We start from the raw sequence: 358 nt of genomic DNA, 5'->3' as shown, positions 1-358 counted from the left end.
AACAAAATTCTCAAACGAAACTACGGCTGACAGTACATGTACCCGTCGTCAATGAATTTTGAGGTATGATTATCATTATCATTGCAAGAAAATATAGTAATATAATAAAAAAATGGATATAAAACAACTTTTCTCGCCATCATGAAGGGACTCTCTGTGCACATCAAGTCGACATCCCGATTGACGAGGTGCGCCGTGTGGTGGCCGTGTGGTTCGGCGATGAGTACTCTGGCTCCGTGTTCGGCCCGGGACTCTGGAACAGCTTGCTGGGGGTATATGGGGGCATGTGGTATAATTACACTGCGACACAGAGAGGTAAAGGATGGTGCACTTGTCCATGAGTTTCATATTAGTGTAT

The 358-nt window shown here is 44.4% G+C and overlaps 1 protein-coding gene across 1 annotated transcript in view; it reads left to right on the top strand.

The window, feature by feature from the left end:
• LOC119594572 overlaps nucleotides 1-358 on the top strand; it is a gene marked incomplete in the record, with an annotated part of 10,650 nt that overhangs the window by 4,277 nt on the left and 6,015 nt on the right. Inside the window, 1 exon segment of the mRNA XM_037943608.1 lies at nucleotides 148-315. Within this exon segment, the coding sequence (XP_037799536.1) occupies nucleotides 148-315 (168 nt within the window).

Source organism: Penaeus monodon, chromosome 34 (genome assembly GCF_015228065.2).
Source record: "Penaeus monodon isolate SGIC_2016 chromosome 34, NSTDA_Pmon_1, whole genome shotgun sequence".
Classification (NCBI taxonomy): Eukaryota; Metazoa; Arthropoda; class Malacostraca; order Decapoda; family Penaeidae; genus Penaeus; species Penaeus monodon.
The sequence above is the reverse complement of the archived record's forward strand: the minus strand, read 5'-3'. Positions and strand labels throughout refer to the sequence as shown.